General features: G+C 43.5%; 1 protein-coding gene across 1 annotated transcript; it reads left to right on the forward strand.

Annotated features, from left to right (window-relative positions):
- The first annotated feature begins 2,401 nt into the window (after positions 1–2,401).
- Positions 2,402–21,441, forward strand: SAR1A (secretion associated Ras related GTPase 1A). Its single transcript, XM_075258310.1, has 7 exons — positions 2,402–2,562; positions 13,326–13,398; positions 13,493–13,612; positions 17,988–18,053; positions 18,332–18,435; positions 18,921–19,052; positions 20,303–21,441. The coding sequence occupies exons 2-7, from the start codon at positions 13,341–13,343 to the stop codon at positions 20,417–20,419; spliced, it is 597 nt and encodes a 198-aa protein (XP_075114411.1). The 5' UTR covers positions 2,402–2,562; positions 13,326–13,340; the 3' UTR covers positions 20,420–21,441.
- Positions 21,442–22,067: the final 626 nt, after the last annotated feature.

Below are 22,067 nucleotides of genomic sequence, written 5' to 3' on the forward strand. Positions count from 1 at the left end.
AAACAACAAGAATAAGTTATACTGACCTACTAGCAATCCTGATGAATGAAGCCGCCTCCTCCTCCCTGTCCACACACAGGAAGTCTGTGTCTCAGATCAGGTGAGTGCAATGTTGTGACGTCATCACACCGACTGTGCTGAGAAGCAGACATCTGTTTGTAGTCTCAGGGTCTTGTAAACTGAAGGCCTGTAATGGCTTTTGGTTTACAATACTGTTAACTTAAGTTGCAGGATACATTTTAACCAGATCCATGTCTGCAGACACCAATATAGTTAGAAATAAAGGATGAATTAATGACGGCCCTGGAGTGGGCCCCACAGAGTCAGTGGGCCTGGGTTAGTCACCCCCTCTAGCTAGGCCTCTGCTCACCTGTCCCTCTGTTGTCTACCGTTGATGTCCTTTCTGTCTCGTGGTGTGTTGCTGGAGGCTCTGAGGCTCATGTGACTGTTGAGACCAATCAATAGCCTCAGTGGTTGCTGGTAAGGAATGGTGACATATGTGATTTACATCTCCGGGCCCTCTTCAGCTACCTCTGAGGCCCATGATTGGTCTAAGTGGTCATGTGAGGCTCAGAGTTTCTAGCAATCGGCCAGAAAAGAGGCAGAAAGAGCACCAGGGCTAGACAACGGTGTGCCTGGGCCGGGTGGGTGAGAACGCTTTTTGTAAAAAGTTCACACATCCCATAGGTTGCTCCAATCCCTAGGCAATCCCTTTAAAGGGATCCTATCATACAAACACATTTTTTTCTTAGTAACACGTAGGAATAGCCTTAAGAAAGGCTATTTGTCTCCTACCTTCCGTCGTCTTCTCCGCGCCGCCGTTCCGCTCCATCTTCGTCAGGAAGGTCCTCTTTATCTTCTCCTTCCGGCGCAGGTCTCAGACTTCTAGGCCTCGGGCAGAGCAGACTGCGCATGCCCACAGGTCACGAGAAACTGATCCTCAAGGAACCTCAAGTGTGTAGGGAAATCAAGAGGATTAAAGCAGACAAAGCTGGAGGACCTGATAGTATAAGCGCAAGAGTTCTTAAAATGTGCAGTGACCAGCTGTGTGGCGTTATTACGTACATGTATAATATGAGTCTAAAGCTAGGAGTGGTACCTCAACTGTGGAAAACATCTTGCGTGGTACCAGTCCCAAAGAAACCCAACCCGATGGGCTACAATGATTACCGACCTGTAGCACTGACATCCTACCTGATGAAGGTCCTAGAGAGACTGGTCCTGACACACCTACGCCCCCCTGCAGGGGGAGCAGTATATCAACCAGGGACAGAAATAGACTTGACAGGCTGATAAGAAGGGCCAGCTCTGTCCTGGGGGGCCCCCTGGACCCAGTAGAGGTGGTGGGTGACAGAAGGATACTGTCTGTGGTGACCTCCATGCGGGAGAACAAATCCCACCCCATGTATGAGTACGAGACCTTGATGACACATAGCAGCACTGTAAGTGACAGTCTGCTTCACCCCAAGTGTGAGAAGGAGCGTTATCGCAGGTCCTTCCTTCCAACCGCGATCAGGCTGTATAGTCTACATCAGACCAAGCGGAGAGAACTAATGATTATGACTATGAATGTCCTCCTTCTTTCTCTTCCGTTCCTTAGCTGCTATGGACTCCTAGTATATCTTCTAATTCAGCTTATGTGTGTCTACGTCTGTAATATATTACTGTGTATTATCCTGTACCTGAATTACTATACTGCTGTAACATACTGAAATTTCCCCACTGTGGGACTATTAAAGGATTATCTTATCTTAAGAAGAGGATCCCTTTAAGGTATTAAGTATATGAAGGCATTACATTGGGATCACATCTGTGTTCAAATTTCTATTTTTTGGTTTTGTTAGGAAACACAGAATTGACCAATATTGATGACAGTTACAGTGCAGACCCCAAGTTGTATCTGACAGAGTTTAACCATTTCACTGTGGTTCTATTATGGCGTCTGTCACTTTTCCCTACAACTCTGAGGTAACCTATGGCAGAGGCTTCGGACAGACCCACAAAAGCAGGCAGAAACCTAGTTTAAGGCTCTGTACAGACTACTAAGAAGTCCATACACATTCCTAAGCACTTTCTGGCTATAATAAATTCTAAGAACTAAGTGACGCAACGGTGACGTAAGCACCGGCCAAGCTGTTTTATAAGAACTGAGGAAAAACACTAAGCCGGGAACTCCCTGAAACATTCTGGTCGCTACGTCATCACTGAGTCACATGACCCTAGAAGAGCCACGCAGCCGAACCACTCGCTTCGCCTCAGGCTTGCACTCCTTGCCTACGTCGATGGGTGACACGCATACCTATAGCCACTGCGCATGCCCAGTATGTACGCTCACGTTGGCCAAACCCCGCGCGCATGCGCAGTGAAACCGGACGAAGCCGCTCTCCCTCCTGCTGTCAGTCCGGGCTGCCCTTTTTGCTACGTATTTCCGGTGTGCGGTGCCTGTTCTCTTTTACTAGCTAGTGTCCAAGGCCCCGGGCCGGGAGAAGAGGAGGAGTCGTCGTCACCGCTGCCGCCGCCGCCACCGGGTACGAAAGGGGAGAAGCGGAGAGACGGAAGGAGGTAATGTGATCTGTGCCCAGGAGTGGAGGGAGGGATGTGGTGATCGGGGACACAAGTGCTGGGGAGGCCGCATAGACCTGGGCTGGGTCTAAGCATAAGAACCGACGGATGTGGCTACGACTGCACGGGACCTAGCCATGGCCATTCCCTACACCTGGCCCCTTACTGTGATGGGGTAGCCCAGATGTTGGGCAGCAGTGGGCACTAGAGCCGGGAACCAGGTGGAGGGCACCTGGGCCGAGCCTGGTATAGACTTGGGTATAGCCATGGCTGATCTGAGGATCGATGTGTATTGGGTGATCAGACCATTGTTCAGACTAGTGGGATCATTTGGCGTTTTTTTTTTTTTTCTAACACTGTATGTTAGTGCTGCAGTTACGTAAGACTACAGGAGCAGATGTGTGCCAAGATCAGAATCATTTCTTATAGGATCGTTGTCATGGAGAAATAGGTTTTTGTAACCCTGTGTCTTGTCTAAGATCAGTCTCACAGTCCTCAGTATAGTCCTAGTGAACCTGTCTACAGCACAGACCTCTATGGACCAGGGATTTCCAGGTGTCATGGCGTCTCAGTGTACCAAAGATCCTGGGGACACCATTTGATTCCTTCACTCATGTTAGTGAACGGAATCACATCATGACCCCAAGTGTGCCGCAACCGTGTCACAAAAAATGTAAGCGATACGTCTCCACTTACTAACATGCATGAAGGAGTCGCGAGGTGATCCGGAGAACTTTGGTGAAGTGCCGGGAGTTGAGGTCAAAATCACTGTATAGCCCTTCTCTTTACATGAGCGCTGGGATCGACTTAGTGTGGGAACATAGTATGGGATTGACTAGTCCTCAGTCAAGTAGGACTGTGGACATATGTTCTGCTTTACCGAGGTCTGGGCGATGAGATACCAAGTCACTCAGCGTTGTCTAAGGCTAGGGCTACAGGGTGATTTTGGCCCCAACTCTGAGTACAGGGCCTAAGATTGCTGGGTCATCTCACGACTCCTACACTCACTTATGTTAGTGAATGGAGTCTCATTGCAACCCCGAGAGTACCACAACTCTCAAGTAAGTCGACCGTTCTTGGTTGGTGGTCACATTGCGACTCTTTTCAATAACATGAGTAAAGGTGATTCCACGATCTTTGATCACATCATGGCCAAAAACGCCATATAGCCTTAAGGGCACGGACAGATGCAAGCGTTCTAGGCTACAAATGACGCTGCGATTGTGCCCCACACCATTTACGTGTCAGTAGCACATCCCTGTGTACATGAGCAGATGTACTGCCAACAATGATGATTTTTTTGGCTGCTGTAGGTGATGCCTTCAGCCAGTAGTCAAGTGTTTTTCTGCTCATCAGCTGATCACTGCTCTGTTTACATGAGGCAATAACCAGGAATGAGGGTTCCTATAAAAGTGTCACACTTCAGTGTCTTCAGTTGATCCAGGGAAAGGATCAGTCTTGCTGATTGACAGTTTGTGTTGGTGCATTTAGTGGGCCTTGTAAGACGCTGTTCACATCATGTTCCAGCACCTTAGCCTCTAATTGAAACCCTGGAACAAAACCCATAGTATTGAAATGTACCCCCAACATTGACTTTAAGGGTTCACTTTTGACGTTACCTTTGCCAGGTGTCCGTTTGTGTCTTTTTCATAAACACAAAAAAACTAGTATAGCACATAGTATACCAAATGGAAACCAGGCCAGAGTAAATCTAATGTAGCCATATTATTGCTGCGAGTTCCACCCCTATAATGTAGCTAGTTAGGATCAGGATGGGATTTGCTGCCACAATATAGGTGTAATATCTGTATTTGGCCTGACAGGTAGTAGTTGTTATCCTGCTATGGACTATATACATCTTGTGAAACGTCACAGGCTTGGAATGCCAGGCTGTGATGTCACTTGGTGCCTCATCTCTCGGCGATACTCGGCATAGCTCAGCAGAAGATAAATGTGGCAATATGTAGGATAACATGATCGTGGCTTCTCCTCCTTGTATGCAAGTGGTTAATGTATTCTGGAAGTCATTTGTTATGTTGAACGGTAATATTACATGGATATTGCAGTAATTGTGATTGAGTGAAACGTCAGCATCTTTTCGTGAAGATTTTGTGTTACCACTTAGGACTCAGTTGCTGAACTCTCACCTGTCACCATTGTACTGTACTTGGGGACATTAACTTTGGTCAAATCACTGCACACAGCAAAGTCCATGTCCTATCTGCCCCTATCAGATCAAACAGATGTGAACTTCCTTACCTTTTCTCTTGGCTCCAGATATGACCAGCTTTGGAAACAGATTCTGCATGATTCTCTTGGACTATATGTGTCTGAGTGTGAATGCTTTAAAATTGTATCATGTGAAATAGTTCTTTTAAGTAAGGTAAGGGAGGACGCGTTCATGTCAGGTCATGGTCAGCGGTTGTGCTGGTGATGTGTTGAAGCCCCGTATGACTCCACTGTCTGGTTGGCTCTCACCACTGATAAACTTGTCACAAACATGAGATAAATAGATCTTATACAAGACCATCAAATCTTATGACTAGAGAACACCACTAAACCAGTTACCAACCCATAAAATCTTTTTCCACATCTTGAGAATTGGATCAAGAATTTTGAAATGCTCCTTTTGTGGGTTCTACTTTATCATGATGCTTTGTGATCCAACCTGACTTAATTTAAGGGCTACCCAACAAGATCTTAAAGAGGACCTTTCACCACCTCCACATATTCATGTTCTTAGGATTCCATCACAGTTAGAATTTTTTCTCTAGCCCCACCATTCCTGAGGAAAAAGTGCAGGTAGTTTTGGTGCCTGATGTGCTATTTAAGCTCTGTAATGTCAGAAGGGCGGTGTCGTGCAGGGGATGTGATTCAGAGCTCCAATCAGAGCCAGCCAGTGTCAAAGCTCAGGATCACACCTTTTGTCTGCTCCTACCTGACACCGACTTCCTGACAGCATATCAGGCACCAAAACTAATGGTATTGATTTCTCAGGAATGGTCGGGGCTACAGAAAAAAATACTAACTGGTCCTGAATCGGTGGTGTAGCACTGATGTAAAGGATTGGACTTATTGGAGGAGATGAAATGTCCTCTTTAAAGGTGTCTCTCATCAAAGACTTTGAGATATCATTAGTTTATTTCACCGATATCCAGTAGTTAGTCCTCCATTTTTTTTTTTCTTCTGGATAGCCACATGGACAGCCATGATAGTCATTTGGTGTTACTATGGTAGAAGAGAAGCTATGTGGTTTCCAATATGATTTCTGCTATAGATTATGGCACAAGGGGATTTTGTTTCTTATAGAATGTGATTCTATAGCGTTGTCCAGTAGAACCACACGGGTTCTGGGTGTTGTAGGAATATAATAGTCATCTGGAATCAGAAGAATTGAAACAGATGTCAGCAGGGAGAAGAAAGAAGATAATTCCATAGGCTTCATATGGTTGTATTCAGAATTGCTTTGATATTAGTTCCATACTGTCCATCGCTAAGCCTCACTCTGTATTACAGATCTATTCTGTAGAATATCTTATAAGGGAAAGTAAAACCCTTCATGGAGCTGCGGAGTATGTAAACCTGCACATGCCCCTCTACAAGGTCCATACATTTGGCATGGTCATAATGTTGCATAAAACTTGTGTTTTGAGGGGGTTTTTTTTTCACCAATCTTTGAGAATTTTTATTGAAACTGCGGTATTTGGGGACTTATAAAAGAAAAAATAAATAAATAGTGCAATGAAGGCACTGCACATGGCGACCAATCCAAACTGTAGTTAGAATGAAAGGGGAATCTAGGAACTTATTATTTGTACTACTTGTGTTTTCATTCTTGTAGTCTTGGAGCCATGATACCGGTACTGCAGGATAGATGCCATGATCCAGGAAGCCAGTATACTGATTTATTGGGTTATTTTTTATTGTCTTTGCAGGGTTACAGTTACAAGACAATTGTTGGTGATACATAGCGTGAATGAGCAATCCTTAATACGTTATGGCCACTCATGCAGTCGCTCATTTCCATTACCTGTATACTGCCGACCACAGTCGGAAAAGAAGCTATCGTCCAGTAAATAAGCATATGTCGCCTTCACATGGCAGTGATTGGGGAAAGAATGATCTTTTGGCAATGATCTGCCTGTATAAAAGGTCTTGAATAGAGATGAGCGAGTAGTAGTTGGATGGAGTAGGTATTCGATCGAATACTACGGTGTTCAAAATACTCGTACTCGATCGAATACTACTCAGTATTTGCAGTAAAGATTCGATTCAGAACCAGCGTTGATTGGCCGAAAGCTATACAGTGTATAGCATTCGGCCAATCAACGCTGGTTCTGCAGCAGGCTCGTCCTTGCTAGTCAGCAGCTTGCGGTTATGCGGGAACTGAGTTTTTCTCATAGGAATGCATTGACCAGCGTCGATTGGCCGAATGCTATACAGTGTACAGTATTCGGCCAATCAACGCTGGTTCTGCCGGAGGCTCGTCTGTGAGGAGGCGGAGTCTAAGATCAGACCACAGCAGTCTCCATTGTGGTCCGATCTTAGACTCCGCCTCGTCACAGACGAGCCTCCGGCAGAACCAGCGTTGATTGACCGAATGCTGTACACTGAACGGAACGGAATATCATCAGAACTGCAAGTGCTGGACAGTTAAGCACATGGACCCCATAGCATATAAGGGCCTCCGCGTGTTTGCAGCACACTGCCCACACGAGTGATTCATGCGGGCAGTGCGTGGCAAGCACACAAAGCCCATTACATGCTATGGGGTCCGTGTGCTTAACTGTCCAGCAGTTGCGCTGATATTCTGTTCGGGGGAGTCCTCCTGCGGACTCCTTCCGGACGGGAGGCAAGCGCTAATGTGAACTGGACCATAGTCTATGGCGTCTGTGCGCTTTAACTGCACAGCGCTCCACCTCAACACTCCTCAACTCCACTTTGCTCCTCCTAAACAATGTTATCCTGCTACTCATGGACTTGGTGACTCTCCTTTAGTCGAATAGTGGTTTCCTCTGAAACGAGCATTTTTTCCCATAGATTATAATGGGATTCGATATTCGATTAAGTAGTTGAATTTTGAGGCTCTACTCAAATCTCGAATATTTCACTACTCGCTCATCTCTAGTCTTGAAGTCAGTTTGGCTCCCGGAGATGTCTACATGATTTGTTCAGTTGCCATTTGCTCTTCCCTTCCTTTTTCTAAGGTTAATTTGGTAAACCTATTGCTACATCATTGATAAGCCTAATAGCATAGCGGGACAGCAGAATCCCACAGATCGCAAGTATAGGGGGTTCCTTTTTATCCACATCTAAATGAAGCAGCAGTCACACACACTCATTGACAGCTTTTCTTCAGTCATCCCATACCGATGAAGGGAGCAACCACTGCGCCATTATGGTGGAGGTTCAACCACTAGGACCACCTCCTACCATTATCAAGATTGGTGGGGGTTCTAGCATTAGACCCTTATCGCCTATCCCATGGAGAGAAATGTTGCAAACTTGGCAAAGCCCACTTGAATGCATAGAAATTTCCTAAATACTTACATACCATACATAGACCAGCTCTGTAGATTAACCTAATGCAACAAAGATCAATCCTGTCCTTCTAGCTGATGCCATCAATTTCAGAGACAGAATCGTCAATGAAGGCCATTGTAGCCGGGTTGAGAATCTCTCAGCTGTAAAATAAGAATGACTGAAGGAAATGTAGAAGTTTGGGTGTGCACCTTAGTGAATTCTATACTGTACATACAAAAAAATGGAACAGGATACTAAATCCTGGTGCTTGCGCCACCTGAGATTGTAGTTCTGAGCTATCAGCTGTACAGGTCTTCTATGGATGTAGAGGCACAATAGAGCTTTATTCAGATGTCCATTGCCAACTCTGATTAGAGCTTCGGTTATGATGATATGCAGGCATTGTAGGTATAAGACCTGGTTCATATCTGTGTTCGGGTTTCCATTCGAGGAGTCTGCTTGGGGACCCCCTGAATGGAAACCTATACACATAAAAAAAAAAAAAAGTGGTTCCCTGTGAAACCTGCGGACCCCATAGACTATAATGGGGTCCGTGTGGTTTCCACTCGGTTTCTGCACGAAACGTGCAGAGAAAAAAGTCCTACAAACAGTCCTACAAACACACGGAACCTGAGTGAGCGCAACACACGGACCCCATTATATTCTATGGGGTCCACGGGTTTCCTTAGGTAACTGCGTTTTTAGTAGGTTTCCATTCAGGGGTTTTTCTGTTGTTTCCATTCAGGGGGTCCCCAAGTGGACTCCCTTAATGGAAACCCGAACGCAGATGTGAACCGGGCCTAAGGTGCAGCTTGAGTCAGTTTTTTCAATCTGTTTTGAATCCTGTAAAAACTGAAGCCTTGATGCCAGTGCGACCAGGACCTATATTTACGCCATTGCAAGATTGAATGATTTTGTAATTGTATGGTGTGGTGTCCATGATAGGATAGTAAATAAATAAGCTTGGGGTTAATGTGCAAGTGATATCCAATACTGTTAGAGGATCGGTCATGGGTCACAAATGAATTTAGTAATAAATTGTCACCATGACTCAGGAGCGCCTGCCAGTGCTCCTAATACACAAGACCTCCGTGCCAATAAGCAGCATGTCAGGCACCTTGTTCTTTGCTATGCCCCCCTTATCTCCAGGCTGACAACCTTAGCACTCGCTCTGGAGTTGTCACCTTTGGCTTAGTACTTGTGCCCCAATGGTGTTTGTCGTCTAAGTTCATGTGAAAGGTTAATTCAGAACTGTGCAGTGCATTGTGGGAAATCAATAACCATTACTGGCGAGACCTGAGCCGTTAGGTAACATGTCTGACAGCGAAGTAGCGCTACACTGCGGTCTGTTTCCAATAGCAACCAGCAGAGATTTAATAGTGGCTATGTATATGTATAGACCAGACTACGGTACTTGGATACAAAAACACTTTGGTAACTTTTCCATTTTGCATTTTTGCTGAGTTCTTGAGCTGACTTCAAGTCTTTTTTATATGAATCATGTGTTGGCTATTTTATATATACAGCCGTGTCTTGTTTGTTTAGAGCCGTTCTTGTGTGTTCATGTGAGTTCAACCTTTTCGCTAATGTTTTCTGGATGTGTTGAGTCATTGTGCAATAAAGGGCGTCCTTTGTGGACTTAAACTGTGGCAAATGCCAAATGTACAGAGATTGCTCGGCTTATCCCTCGCTGTATAAGCAGTCGCTATATCAGGTTGATTTTCTAGTGAGTTTTTTTCACCAAAATCCCTTCTGCCCTTCTCCTATTAACATTTCATTCTTCATGTGTCTATAATGCTGATCTTTTTTTTTTCTTTAGGCTTTTATAAAAGACTTTTTGTAGTAAGATTTCTCCATTTTAACTACTAAGGGATTGTTCCCATCTTAGGCTGATGCCCCACGTTGCAAAAGACGTAGCGTTTTAGGTTACCTGCAAAGTGAATGGGATTCTGTCTAATGTCAGTGCAGCATGTCGATGCTACTTGTCGAAATGCTGGCATTTTACATATAGGGACGGAAAGTCTGCAATAATAAAAAAAAAAAAAAAAAGCTCTGAAAAATGCAATGCAACGCTCTGAATTCAGCGCACTATCGGCTTTCCCGATCTGTGCCCCGGGTAAAGCGCTATCGATCCCAGTACCGTAGCGCTTTACAGTCAGAAGGGCATTTCTGACAGTCGGTCAGGTACGTCCTTCTCCAAAGCAGCGCCTATCGCGCTGTACAGTGTGAGTGGGGAGGAACGCCCCCTCCCTCTGCTCACAGTGCTCGTCCATAGACAAGTATTATCAGGAGGGGAGGGGGCGTTCCTCCCCGCTCACACTGTACAGCGCGATAGGCGCTGCCGTGGAGAAGGACGTTCCTGACGGACTGTCAGAAACGCCCTTCTGACTGTAACGCGCTACGGTACCGGGACTGATGGCACTTTACCCAGGGCACAGATCGGGAAAGCCGATAGTGCACTGAATTCAGCGTACTGTCGGCTTTCCAGCAGTATATAGAACTGCCTGTGCCCAATCTGATGAAAGGTCCTCTTTAAATATAGGTGTTCCCCCTGTTGAACGGGGATTGTCTGTACTCCCATTCACTTCAGTGGGAGCACTAGAGATGGCTGAGTCCTATGCTTCGGCTATCTCCAGCGCTGTTATTTAAGTGAATGAGATTGTGGATTTGTCTCCTTCTGCAAGGGGTAAACCCTACATTTAGCCTGCCAATGGGGGCACAACACCTCTGTTCTCAGCGATCAGCCATGTATCCTTTATCCCATGGAGAGAGGATATATATTCTTCGTGGCATAATCCCTTTTAAATTGGTTTTCCTACAATTGTTATGTATGATCTTTCCACAGGATGGCTAATACCTTTCTGGGTCCTCTTCCTGAGTATGAATAGTGTGGATCTCCACATCTTGGGAAAAGTCTTCTTTCACTCTTTTTGTACTTGCCACAAGTCCAATTTTTACTGTATGTCTGTGCAGTAATGGTGGCAGATCATGAAATGCTGTTGGTATGTCGGCAATATTTCCCAGACCGAAAACTGAGCTGGGACCTGGAGCTTTAAGTATCTTAGATGACTGTGATGCTTGGAGTCCAGGTCCCAGCTCAAGTTTCAGTCTTGGAAATACTGTACTGTGCGTATGTTGCAGATCATATATGGCCGTGTAAAGCCAGCCTAAAGGTTCCCACACTACTCCAATAAGTATGTACTGAACCCTTATCGACCGGCAGCTATTCTTACTATTGCCAGACACTTTTGGATGGTTGGGTTGGGTATGATAAAGTTCAACATGCCTGATCCTTTGCTCCTTCAACATCATCTGTCGGTGGAAAGTCAGTAGGCCTGCATACATATATGGTCAGTCGATGGTGCTGAAATTGGCTGACTTCTTTCTAAAGTGTATCAGTGCCTTTAGTAGGTTATGGATGGAACTTGTTCCAGTGTAACCTGATCTAAAATTATATACATATACTTTTCTGTCTCACCTCTTAATGCATAAGGATATATTACTGGATCAGCTTATACTTTGGGCTGTGCAGCGGCTTCATTAAAGGGGCTCTATCAGCAAAATTATACTGTATGAGCCCCACGTATGCGCGAATAGCCTTTAAAAAGGCTATTCAGGCACCGCTAATCTTATTTTACCCCCTGCGTCCGTTTTAAAATAAAACTATAAAACATATTTGTAAATGATACCTGAATGTGCACGCTGGGCGGTCGTGCATGATCAGACGTCATCTTCGGTCCCTCCTTTCTCTTCTTTCTTCTTCCAGCGACGTCCTCCTCTTCTGGATCTTCTCCGCCTTCATCTTCTGTTTTTCCAGCGGGTTGTGTTCAGATCCCACTGCGCACGCGCCGCTGCCATTTTTGTTGTAGTTCTAAGTATCCTTAGAACTACGCAACCGTGCGCAGTACGCTCGCGAACGCCTTCATATCCGGAAGAAAAGAAGATGAAGGTGGAGAAGAGTCAGGACAGGAGGACGTTGCTGGAAGAAGAAAGAAGAGGAAGGAGGGACCGAAGATGGCGGCGGATCGTGCACGACCGCCCAGCGTGCACGTTCAGGTATGATTTGCATATATGTTTGTATAATTTTATTTTAAAACAGGCGGGGGGTTTAAAATTAGATTACCGGTGCCTGAATAGCCTTTTTAAAGGCTATTCATGCATACGTTGGGTTCTATAATCATAATTATGCTGATAGAGGGTGTGGGGACATGTAGCCGGTAGGACAAGGTAAATTAATCCTAATGCTGCCAACATGAATGAGGCGCGAGCAGTCCTGTGACCTCTGCCGTGTGAAGATATTCAGGATGAGTCACTTAACAAGTACATGTCGGTGTCACATATCAGTCATTTGCAGTCAGTCGGATTCTACACATGCTAATTTTACGCCAGCCTTGTTTGTGTCTTGTTGTGGATGAGTCTCTGATGCTGCAGATGACTATAAGCCAGTACTGGCATAATGGAGGACTGTGAGCAAAACACTGACACTCCAGCTGATCCCACACTCTCCCCGAGAGATCTTAATCACAGGTCGTCTTCAGTCCTTCGGGAATTGACTTTGCACTTTGCACTGATTTTATTAGTGAACCGTTTAGAATGTATTTCATATGTTGCTGAACAGTTAAATCATCCCAAATTCCTGAAAGTACATTATACTTTGGGATAAAAAATACAGTAAAGAGGGTCTAATAACAAGTCAGTATCCTAAGGGTCTGTTCATATTTCACCGTGTTCATGCCATGCATCTGAACAGACCCCACTTATACAACAGAAAGAAAAAAAACTAGCAACAAACCAGAGAATGGATGGACGGATAGGTGCATGTGTTGTATATGTGTAACACACGCTCTTCACTGCATGGAAGTTACAGCCCAAGAAGCATGCTAATACCAGAGACTGTGTTGCAGAATTATAATATATATATATATATATTATTTTTTTTTATTTTTAATTTCATGCCTGCTTGTGTAGCGCCATCATATTCCACAGCACTTTATAGACATTGACACTCACTGTCCCATATAGGGCTCACAGTCTATATTCCCTATCAGTATGTCTTTGGGTATGGAAGGAAATCCACGCAAACACAGGGAGAACATGCTAACTCCTTGCAGATGTTGTCCTTAGCTGGAGTCGAACCCAGGACTCCAGCGCTGCAAGACTCCAGTGCTAACAAATGATATCGGTATCTAAGCTTTTATTCATTTTGATTCTAACCATCCTTGTTTTATTCCATGTTTCAGAACACAGATTCAGAAATGTCTTTCATATTTGAATGGATATATAACGGCTTCAGCAGCGTCCTGCAGTTTTTAGGTAAATATCATTCAGACGACCTCCTTTCTTTCTTTCTTTCTTTCTTGATCTGTATTATCTTACATTCTACTGAAATCTGTTCATTTTATTGCAGGATTATACAAGAAGTGTGGGAAACTAGTATTTTTAGGCTTGGACAATGCTGGTAAAACCACGCTGCTACACATGCTCAAGGATGACCGGCTTGGCCAGCACGTCCCCACACTACACCCAAGTATGTGATCTAGATGCCTAGAGTTGTACCAGTGTCCTTCATACATTGATTTCCTTTTGTGCATGTTATTACATTTACTGGAGAGGCATTGCCACTTTTTAGGATATAGACAGAAATTAACTACAAAATTGCAGCTGCTGTGTTCTGTGTGTAGATAATCTGGTGGTGCAACCATCATCCTCTGACCAGGTGCAATGCTGGAAGTAATCTGGTTTCATGCTATTGTATAATCTTTTTACAGCACTTAAGAATATTACTCTCAATCTCACAGGTGTGTGTGTGTGTGTATATATATATATATATATATATATATATATATATCCTTATTAATACTTGTGAAAGTTTGGATGTTTGTTCCTCAATCATATAAAAAAAACTGCAACCTATGGGGATCTTAAGGCGCCTATGTTTCCTTCCGGGCGCCATTCTATGTGACAAATCTCACTCTAATCCGTTCGGCCGTTTCAGAGCAATTGAGGAACAGACATCCAAAATTTTACATTTTATTAGTATATATATATAGTGTATAAGGAAAGGATAAGGATATATATGCGCAAAGTTTAAGAGCATGGGGGAAGTGGAGGAGTTACTGAGACAAATGCCGCCCTTTTCCAGGTGCTTTTGCGGTGAAGAGTTCTGTAGCTTAAAGGGGTATTCCCATGAACATAATCTTATCTAGATTTGTAGATAATTAAAAGTTAAACATTTTTGCAAATAAAAGTAGTTAAAAATTCTGCAGAGTTTTAAAGGTTTTCTCTATCTTACTTGTGACAGTCTGTTGTCTTGATCGGTTGCCAATGGTTACGACCACGAATGCCTAAACTTTCTGTGGTCTGAGAGTTGTCAGGAACACAGCCAAGATTTTCTTATTGTAGCTGAGTTATCAGGCAGGGGCACTACATGTATCAGAAGATATCATGGCTGATTTTCTGACCTTAAAAAGTTCCTGCATTCATGGTCGTATCCACTGGCAACTGATCAATACAACAAAGTGACCACATGACCACAAATATCTGTGACCACAAGATATTTAGAGAACATCTTTAAAACTGTGCAGAACGTTAAATTTTTTTTTTTTTTTTTTTTTTAAAAAGACCACCACAAGTCCATTTTAAAGGGATTCTACCACTAAAACACATTTTTTTTTTTCTAGTTAACACGTCGGAATAGCCTTTAGAAAGGCTATTCGTCTCTTACCTTTGGATGGGCTCTCCGCCGCGCCGTTTGTTCAAAATACCGGTTTGTACCGGTATGCTAATTAGTTCTCTCGCAGCAATGGGAGCGTCCCCATCGCAGGAGCAGCGATGGGGGCGTCCCCATTGCAGCTCGAAAACCGACCGCAGCGCCGCCTCTCTGGTCTTCTGTATCCTCCCCTTGCTTCTTCAGCGTACTGTCGGAGGCCTGCGCAGTACGCTCTGTTCGGCAAAGATTGCCGAACGTACTGCGCATGCGCGAAATTGCAGTGCCCGCACTATGGCTGGGACCGCAATTTCGCGCATGCGCAGTACGTTCGGCAATCTTCGCCGAACAGAGCGTACTGCGCAGGCGTCCGACAGAGACGCTGAAGAAGCAAGGGGAGGATACAGAAGACCAGAGAGGCGGCGCTGCGGTCGGTTTTCGAGCTGCAATGGGGACGCCCCCATCGCTGCGAGAGAACTAATTAGCATACCGGTACAAACCGGTATTTTGAACAAACGGCGCGGCGGAGAGCCCATCCAAAGGTAAGAGACGAATAGCCTTTCTAAAGGCTATTCCGACGTGTTAACTAGAAAAAAATGTGTTTTAGTGGTAGAATCCCTTTAAGAAACATGGAATGGAAGTCAGTGGAAACATATACATGTTTGCTTCTTTTTGTCTATTTTTAATGCCCATTTTACACCAGTTTAAAAAATAAAAAAAAAGTTAGATTTACATGGAAAACTTACGTTAAGAAATTTATCGTTTTATCTATTTTTAATGCCTGTTTTTGTCACTGTTGTGTACATGCAGCCTTAGGCCTAGTTCACACGGGCACGGAATAGCATATTTTGGTCCTGATTTTGACGCGGGAAGCCGCATCAAAATCAGGACCAAAATAAACCTGCTGCGACTGTCAGTTGCGGCTTCCCACTCCGGAGTAGGCCCAAAATGAATGGGCCTAGGCCGGAGGGTGCTACCGCGAGGCGGATGCCGTGGCTCAATGAGCTGTGGAATCCGCCTGAAGAAAGGGCAGCTCGCTTCTTATTTCCATGAGTGGCAACGTGCCGCACATGGAAAAAACACGGAAAAAAGATCGCTAACTGTCTCCATAGACCACCATTGTGAGGGAGCGGATTATGACGTGGATTCCGCGACAAAATCCGCCCCCTCTCTCCCCATGTGAACGAGCCCGTGAGTGGATAATGTGCCAGCTATGAGAGTGACTTGGTGCTCGCCGTCCACATTTCCAGTTTTCATATAATACATGCAGGATTAATAACTTCCAGGGAATAAATAATGAAGTGGCTTTGTAAATAGTCTTAATGAAAAAACCTCCTATTGTTTAGTGGCTCCAGCTTCTGCGCTGACGTGTATTCATTTCTTACAAACTCTTCTTAGTCAGATCCTGTAGGGTTACGTCTTTCCGTCTGTCCCTTACTTGCAAACATAATTTGGTAGTTTGGCCAGAAGTAGGGGGTAGATGGAAGGCCATATGAGCACAGGATCAGACTACGCAGTGTTTGTAGTCTGTTACCCTGGAACCCATAGATCTTTATATGAGATATTGCAAATTAGGAATCAGAAAAAAAGAAATTTCCCTTTAGGCAAACTATTCTCAGATGTGTTCATCCATCGTCATTTTTCTGGTAATAAATCTAGCATGTTTCTGCTATAAGGATGGTGGGATGTAGCTGTTAGTTACCATTTAGGTAGGTTTGCGGTATTTCTTTTACCGTGTTTGCAGGGATTCCTTTTGCTCTCTGTCTTCATTGCACATGGCATAGAATAAATTGCTTTCACTGGCTTCTTTATGATAGAATGGGAAGGAACTGTGTAAGGAGATTTTTGCTTCTATTCAGCTCTGAAAGAAAGATTCAGTGTCTTCCAGCAGCTGCTCATATTCCACACACAGCTACATTTAGCGCAGTTCTATACTTGGGTGTTTTGGGAGATCACATTGATAATGTCCTGGATACAGGATATGGTGGGATTAGAAGAGCGAGCGTCTTACATCTGATAAGCGTTGGCTCATGAGATATGCCTCTGTGTATGTGGCACTTATCTCGCTATAGGCAGGTGTCGTACAATATTGTAATATTGCATATTTTGTCTCCGTGACTTTATCATACTGTATATCATCATATTACTAATATGATTTTACTACATTACTGCTATTGTTTTCATTGCATGTGAGCCTTCTGTTGGAGATATTTCACGGGTCGGTTGTATATTATATACATTTGTGAATATGCCACTGCTTGTGCATATGTCACAAATTAATAGCAGCCCGAGAGATGCCCGAAAGTCACTCTGTATTCCCCATATTAATACAGTCGTCATATGCTATGTAGACATTCCTACGGCATACAATGGAGAGATGACTCTCCATACAGTTATATAAAAAACAAACAAATGTGCGTTCCCATCTGGCCTCCTTATTCCACCCGGCCTAATCTGAGTGTACATGTGAGGAGAGAGGGGAGTAAGCCCCTGACAAACACCCCAGAAAATCTTGAACCCAAGCTCAATCGCTGACCGTTTCTGGATGAAGTCAGGAGGCCCCATACATAATAGATGGTCGGTGTATATGAATCTACTTGTATGGCAAACTGTGTTACTAGATCACATGACCCAACATATTGGAACTACATTATTGTCTGGATCAAAAGCAACTGTACACGTATATGAATGAAGGATACTACATAGAATTGCTTGAAATCAGTGTACAAACAATTAATCGAGATGGTCTAAATGTCTCATTTTTTTTCACTTGCATTCTAGCTGTTCAGTTGTCACTTCTGCTCTGTGTGTCTAACTGCAGATGAGGACAGGGAACTGAAAGTGACCTATGCCTTGTCCTTGTATGACTGGCGCTCCGTTCACTGCTATTGGGCTGCCAGGACTGTAATGTCCAGCAGCACCATAGCTGTGAATGAAGCGCTGACCTTGCAAGATAACTGGCAGTCCATTCACAAGGAGAAGGCATGGGAGACTGTCTCCTGCTCTCCTCATTGTTGGGCCCCTGCAACCTCACGCTTTGTCTTCTGGATAGAGGCCAAGTATCCTGAATCCCTTTAAAGTTGACATTTCACTTTAACTTAAAGTACGATTGAAAGTGGAACTTTACCTATTAATTTATTATATTATATCTTTCTGTGTATTCTACTTTACATAACCTGTGACCCTTCTCTTACAGCATCAGAAGAATTGACTATTGCTGGAATGACCTTCACAACTTTTGACCTTGGTGGACATGAACAAGGTGGGTAGCATCATGGTCACATGCAGTTTTTGCTATCTAAGAAACGGGAATAAGACAGAACCGTACTATGTTCAGATACTCCTACTATACCCCCTAAATCTCTAATGTAGATCTCTGATCTGATCCTGTCCCTCGGGAATAGAGGCTGCAATCTCATATAGTAATCTTAGCTATGGCCCTTTAAAAAGTGTACTTGTAAATGCCAAGGCTATGGTAAAGAGTTTACATTTTGTACCATCGTCTCAACGGAATATTCTTAATTTGTTTAACTTTTTTAGCTCGGCGTGTTTGGAAGAACTACTTACCAGCAATCAATGGCATCGTGTTTCTAGTGGACTGTGTAGACCATCCACGCCTTATGGAGTCCAAAGTGGAGCTCAATGTAAGATATTAAATGAAAACATTATATTCTGTTCAGATACCTTTTCTCCTTAATCCCCATCTAAAGTTGCTAGAGTGTTGCTGACATGCAGACAATTTGTTCTCTGCTTGTCGGAGGAAAATAACTGCTATAGGACTTGTCCAGCACCTCCACTGACAAGCAGAGAAGGTGCAGTGTCAGATCCCGCATTTAGCAGCACCAGGAATCTGTGTCCTGAAGGAGTGTCCACTCTGTTAGCCAGGTGGACGCAGCAAGACCGAAAACCTCAAACAGCAGGTGGCGCTGTACTGGTGCATTATATTGATAATCTTTTGCACTGACTACTTATAATATAACACCCACCACAGGCTTTGCGTCTGAAGCTCATTAAAAAAAATAAAAAAATTTGTGGGATAACCCCTTTTGTAATAGCTTTGTGTGTTGAGGGTTTGCGGTATAGCGATTCACCACTGAATTAATCTTTCTTTTTGTGTTTGCCATTGCAGGCTCTCATGACAGATGAAACAATATCAAATGTGCCAATCCTTATCCTCGGTAATAAAATTGACAGACCTGAGGCAATCAGCGAAGAGAAACTGAGAGAAATTTTTGGACTTTATGGACAAACCACAGGAAAAGTAATTACATATTTACTGTGTTAAGTATCTAGCAGTCGGGATCGGGCATCCATATTTGAGCTGCTGGTGAACTGGGGCGCAACACCACTGCAAACATGGCAGGGCATTACTTAGTGGATGTCCATTATTTGCACTGTATGCTTACATGCTGAATATGTGTCTCTGCTTTGGCTAGTGGAGTATTTCTTGAGTGGGTCAGTCCCTCAACCGCCCGTGCCGATAACCACTGTAATGTACCATGTTTTTCGGACTATAAGACGCATCGGACCATAAGATGCACCTAGGTTTTAGTGGCGGAAAATAGGGGAAAACATTTTGAAAAAAAAAAAAATGTGGTAAAATATTTAATAGCATATGGGAGTTGTAGTTTTCCAACAGCTGCAAGGACACATTGCCAGATGGCCCTGCAGCTGTATAGGGCTTTAGGGTCATAGGGTGTCTTTTTTTGCAGGGTCAGGTGTACTTTTTTGTTTTACCATTTTGGGAAATATGTATTGCTTTGATCACTTTTTATTCAAATCAGTGGCAAAGCAGCAGTTCAGCAGTTTTGATTCACCGGCATTTTTAAATTCAGGGTTATCAAATGTGTATGTTTCACAGTAATTTTCTACGTTTATATGTATGCAAGGGAAAGGGGGTGATTTAGAACTTTTATTTTTTTTCTTTTATTGTTTTAGATATTTTTTTTTTTTTTACTATTTTATTATTAGTCCTCCCTTCGGGGCTTGAACCTGTAATCATTTGATTTCAAGTCCCATACACTGCAATACAAGTGTATTGCAGTCGATGGGAGAGTCTATACATTACTATTGAGGCTGATCATAGACCAGCCTCAGTAGTAATATTACTATGACAGGTCTGGGAGTCTTCATTAGGCTCCCGGCTGTCACAGGAACAGGTCGGCTCCTGCAGTCTTGCCGCACAGGACCCTGCCTACAACAAGAAAAGTACAGGGGCAGCTTTAATACCTTTAGGGGGCTCACAGGTAGCAATGGCCGCAATCAGAGTGGACTATGATTGTGGACATTAGCTCCGGGTCTTCGCTGTACATTACAGCGGAGACCCAATAGCTGTGGCGACCGCTCTACAGCAGAGCAGCCACCATTATCTTTACACATTCGGACTATAAGGCACACACCCCGAATTTCCCCCCAATGTTGGGGAAAAAAAGGTTGTCTCATAGTCCGAAAAATACGTTAATTGCAATATTGTACTTCATTCTTGTAACTTCTTTATCATCTTTTCTGCAGGGTAACGTGCCACTGAAGGATCTAAACGCTCGGCCCATGGAAGTGTTTATGTGCAGTGTGCTCAAGAGGCAAGGCTATGGCGAGGGCTTCCGCTGGCTCTCACAGTATATTGACTGAAACTTTTCCCATTCTACAATTCTTCCCTTTGACAAAACAAGAAAACAAATAAAACCAGATTACACAGAGTTCAACTCCTCCGGACCTGATCCAGACGGACTTCTCTCTCAGTGTGGGGCAGGCTCACAAAGGCAGTGATTAACCCATGCAACAACCAGGAGTCTTATGGGGGCCCCCCCCATTGATCATGAGTCAAATCAAGAGAAAATCATTCTATTTTTAAGGAACGTGTTAACTAAAACAGTATCCCTCCCAGTTTTATTTGATTTTTGTTTTTTTCTTTTGTTTTTTTTTTTCTTTTTCTTTTTAATAGTTTATTTGGTCCGGAGTTACTTTTTTTTTTGTTTTGTTTTGGTTTTTTTTTCCTTTGGTTTTTGTTTTGTGTTTTGTTTTCTTTTTTTAATCTATTTAATGGTATTTACATTTATCACTAAATACTGATCCACGTATCATAACATTAGAAGTCCACAATAAACATAGTTTTTGGGCTGGCCTGCTCTCTAACCATGATTTTGCTGTAGAAACTTGGCTAATATGTATTTGGAGCATGGTTTAGACTCCATGAGGGATGAGCATTTTGTGCTTTTGCTTTTTTTTTTTCACTTGTGTGAAGTGAAAAGTGCCCTTTGAAGCAAAGGTATTTGTATTTCCCAGACATTCTGTTCTGAGTCTTCATTTCTTCACTGCCCTTTAGATAGATGTTTGTGGCAATTCTGCTCTCCTCGACCTGAGCAATGTGTCTGGTGTCCTCTATTAGTCTGAAGTCAACTCTCACTACAAAGTGTTCAAAGGGTCTTTTGGAAGTCAACAGGTTTTGGTGCGACTTTTTTTTTTTTTTTTTTCTTCCCCAGACCTGAGTGTACTAACAGCTGGAAGGAGATTTGTAAAGAAGTGTCTATACACAGTTTACATCATATTTTCTCAAGATATTGTTTTAGTTGCATTTTAAAAAACCACTGGGTTGTCCAGTTCCCACTTTGCAACCTATATAGAATTTGCAATAAAGTAAAACACTCAGATATAACTTGTGAATTGGTTTGTGCCACCGTTGTACATAAATAATAATGCGATCCTAGCTTTTATTGGACATTGTTGTATCTTGTACAGGGTGGATACACCCAGGTTGCTGATATCACCTTACCGTTTGGGGCATATTAGTACATGGGAGGGGGAAAACATTTGAGGCCAGGTGATGCCCATGGAGGCCATCTGCAAAGCCGCCATTTTAGATTCAATTTTACTTTTTTCTCATGGGAGGTTCGGCATGTGACACCTCAAATACATGGAGGATTGCACAAGAAAAACAGATGGCCACCATGGGCGTCATCTGGGAGTATCTATACTTATGGTCCACCCTGTACTATCAAATGTAAGGGGAAAGCTTATGTATAATACCTACTAGGCTTGAATCTTGAATTGCAGCATTATGTCACCCAATTTAAAAGGGTATTCCCATGAGCGTAACTTATACTACTTATATTTGTAAAGTTAATAAAATAATTAAAAATGTTGCAATATTTTAAAGATTTTCTCTATCATGGCGATGAAGTCTTTTGCCTTGATCGGTTGCCATGAAATACAGTAATTTTCTGTAGTCTTGCACTTGTCAGATGTCCACCCATGATTCCCATATCGTGAGCAAGCAGGG

The sequence above is a fragment of the Leptodactylus fuscus genome, chromosome 10 (assembly GCF_031893055.1).
Source record: "Leptodactylus fuscus isolate aLepFus1 chromosome 10, aLepFus1.hap2, whole genome shotgun sequence".
NCBI classification, from domain to species: domain Eukaryota; kingdom Metazoa; phylum Chordata; class Amphibia; order Anura; family Leptodactylidae; genus Leptodactylus; species Leptodactylus fuscus.